Genomic DNA, 2,440 nt, shown 5'->3' with positions numbered 1-2,440 from the left:
AATTTCAGATGCGAGACAAACGGATTAGAACTGAGTTTTCTAATAAAACCTGAAAGGTACCTGGGGGAAAGATCTGACTGACGCACACGCTTCTTCTACCCAGCTCTTCCAGTCTGCTTTATTTAGAAAATCCCCAAAGCTGCCATCTCTCTCAAATTCATCTTTTTGGAGAAAAGAAGAAATAAACTATTTTTGGGGCACTATTGTGGCCACTTTGTAGGACATTCTAGTAACAAAGAAGTTCTGAGTGGCATCCCCATTACTTAGAAACCACTTGATGTTCATTTCACGCCCGGACACGTGCATTTCCAACTAAACCAACCCAGCTGCAAGCAGTATTTTTGGCTTTGTAAACCTTTGTCATTAATCTACAGGAAGAACATTTGCTGTCTGTTTATCACTCTCTCCATCTGCTCAGAGCAGTTTTACAGGGTGCTTTGCAAACAGCACCTCTCCTTACGCTGGGGTGTTTCACAGGCTGCTATTTAAAAAAACAACGACAGATTTCTCCCTTGCGCTATTTGTCCCGATGCTACATCCTGCTCAGCAGCCCGGCTGGCTGCAGCATCCCTGCAGAACCAACATTTGTCAGGACAAATCCACGTGTCGTGAGACTCGTGCTACCTTCAGTTCTCGAAGGAGGATGCTGTACCATCACCGGGACAACACAGTCTTCTCACTTCTAAGCCGCTGAAATCCAAATAAAGTCTCACAATTTTGTCTTCCTTTAATTCTTGTTGGATTTGCCGCTTTCTCCCCTTGCCCCTCCAGAAAAAGGGAGGAATGAGGACTCTCTGGAGTGGATAACCTTCGTATTCAGATCTATATAGGAGTGGGTCTCTTCAGGAATTTAATCTGTTGAATCTGTTCCAAGTGTCCCCCGATAGGAAAATTATTTTTTTTCTACCTTAACACAAGAAAATTCCCTCCAAACTCCGTTTTAGGCACACAAAACGTCACGTTCTGCAGCTCAGTTCTGAATGGCAACTACAACAGAACATAGAAACAAAAGCAATTCCTTCTTCTGTATCTGAGAATTTTTGGCACATTGGATAAATAACTATTTGGCACCACAAGTCCCCTTGGTAACACCATTTTCAGATATTTATGCAGATGCCAACACGTTACAGACACCCCAAATTCACAGTAGGGTTTAAAACCACTCGTTGGCAAAAGTCATTTCCATGCAAACGGATCATGTTCCCTCATGCCGCTGTCCGTCGGATTTCCTCCGACAAGGTGATGGATCTCTCCTTCCACTCATTGTTCGAGCACTTGGAGACGGCGCTGGCCGCCTGGCAGAACTTCTGGAGGAGGATCTTTCTGAGGAGGAGGTAAACCCACGGATCCAGGATCTGGTTCAGCGAGGCCAAACGCACGGCTGTCAAGAAGAAATTGCATTCCTTGTGCAGTTCTGAGCTCTGGGCTTCACCGGAGAACCTCCTGCAGTGCTCGAACGACGTGTGGCTGAAGATCATCTTCAACATCATGATCTAAGGCAAGTGAGGGGGAAAAAGTGATATCCGTTAAGAGCCCACATCTGTGCATCACTGTATGCAACCAGCCCTAAAGACAAAATCCTGCCAAGAATTTTTTTCCCCCTCGTCCAATTCAAACCGTTCTCAGAGCAAACAAACGCTGAGAGAGTGGCTCAGCCTCTGTGTGTGCGAGGTGAGTGATAACCACGATCCCCCTCAGCTATCAGCCAGATTTACCCATCTCCTGCTACACCAGGGCAGCACATGCTGCTTCCTGCTGGAGCCAGCACAGAGAGCTGGGTGCTCATCCTGGGGCTCAGCACGGCCCTGGCTGGAAAGGGAAACAGCTGAACTCGCAAATTCGGCTTCAAGGGACTCAGCATTATGGTATTATCACAATTACGAGGAACTGCTGAGGAACTCGTGAGTAGGGCTCTTCAGAATTATGTTCTTACAGTAAATGTCAGAAAAAAAAAAATTCCAAATAGAAAAGTGTCTTCATTTTAGAGTTAAGATGCTTTATTCTATGACTTCTAAATTTTAGAATTTGATTTTAAGGTAAACTATTCTGCTAACGAACTGAGCCAAATTAAAAGGAAAGGGTTAATAAAGGTGTTTGGGGCTAGGAGTCAATAAAACACTTTAGAGTAAACAGAAAAAAAAAATTATTTTTATTTTTTCAAAAGCCCCAGACTACATTTTGTGTTAACCCGATCGACAGTTCCTCCTTTCCCCCCCAGGCCAGCTCTCCCACTGATGTATTCAGGAACCTGTTTCCCACAGCACCCAGACTGCCGTGCCCAAGGGACACTACGGACACGGCGACACGTTTCCATCACGGATGTCTGCCATATCTCATGGCACAGAGCAGCCAAAAGCCACACGCAGGCTGGTTTTCTGGGGACTGAATGCAAGCAGGCGTGGCAGCACCACCAGTAACCCCGCAGCTGGGGGCCATGGGG

The 2,440-nt window shown here is 46.0% G+C and overlaps 1 protein-coding gene across 1 annotated transcript in view; it reads right to left on the bottom strand.

The window, feature by feature from the left end:
• Positions 1–1,205: 1,205 nt before the first annotated feature.
• The window catches only part of PTGER3 (prostaglandin E receptor 3 (subtype EP3)), a gene marked incomplete at its 5' end in the record, with an annotated part of 7,194 nt that continues 5,959 nt past the window's right edge, over positions 1,206–2,440 (bottom strand). The window contains 1 exon segment of the mRNA XM_010079878.1: positions 1,206–1,493. Within this exon segment, the coding sequence (XP_010078180.1) occupies positions 1,206–1,493 (288 nt within the window).

Source organism: Pterocles gutturalis, unplaced genomic scaffold (genome assembly GCF_000699245.1).
Source record: "Pterocles gutturalis isolate BGI_N339 unplaced genomic scaffold, ASM69924v1 scaffold32704, whole genome shotgun sequence".
NCBI classification, from domain to species: Eukaryota; Metazoa; Chordata; class Aves; order Pterocliformes; family Pteroclidae; genus Pterocles; species Pterocles gutturalis.
Note: the sequence above shows the minus strand (reverse complement) of the source record. Positions and strands in the feature narration are given on the sequence as shown.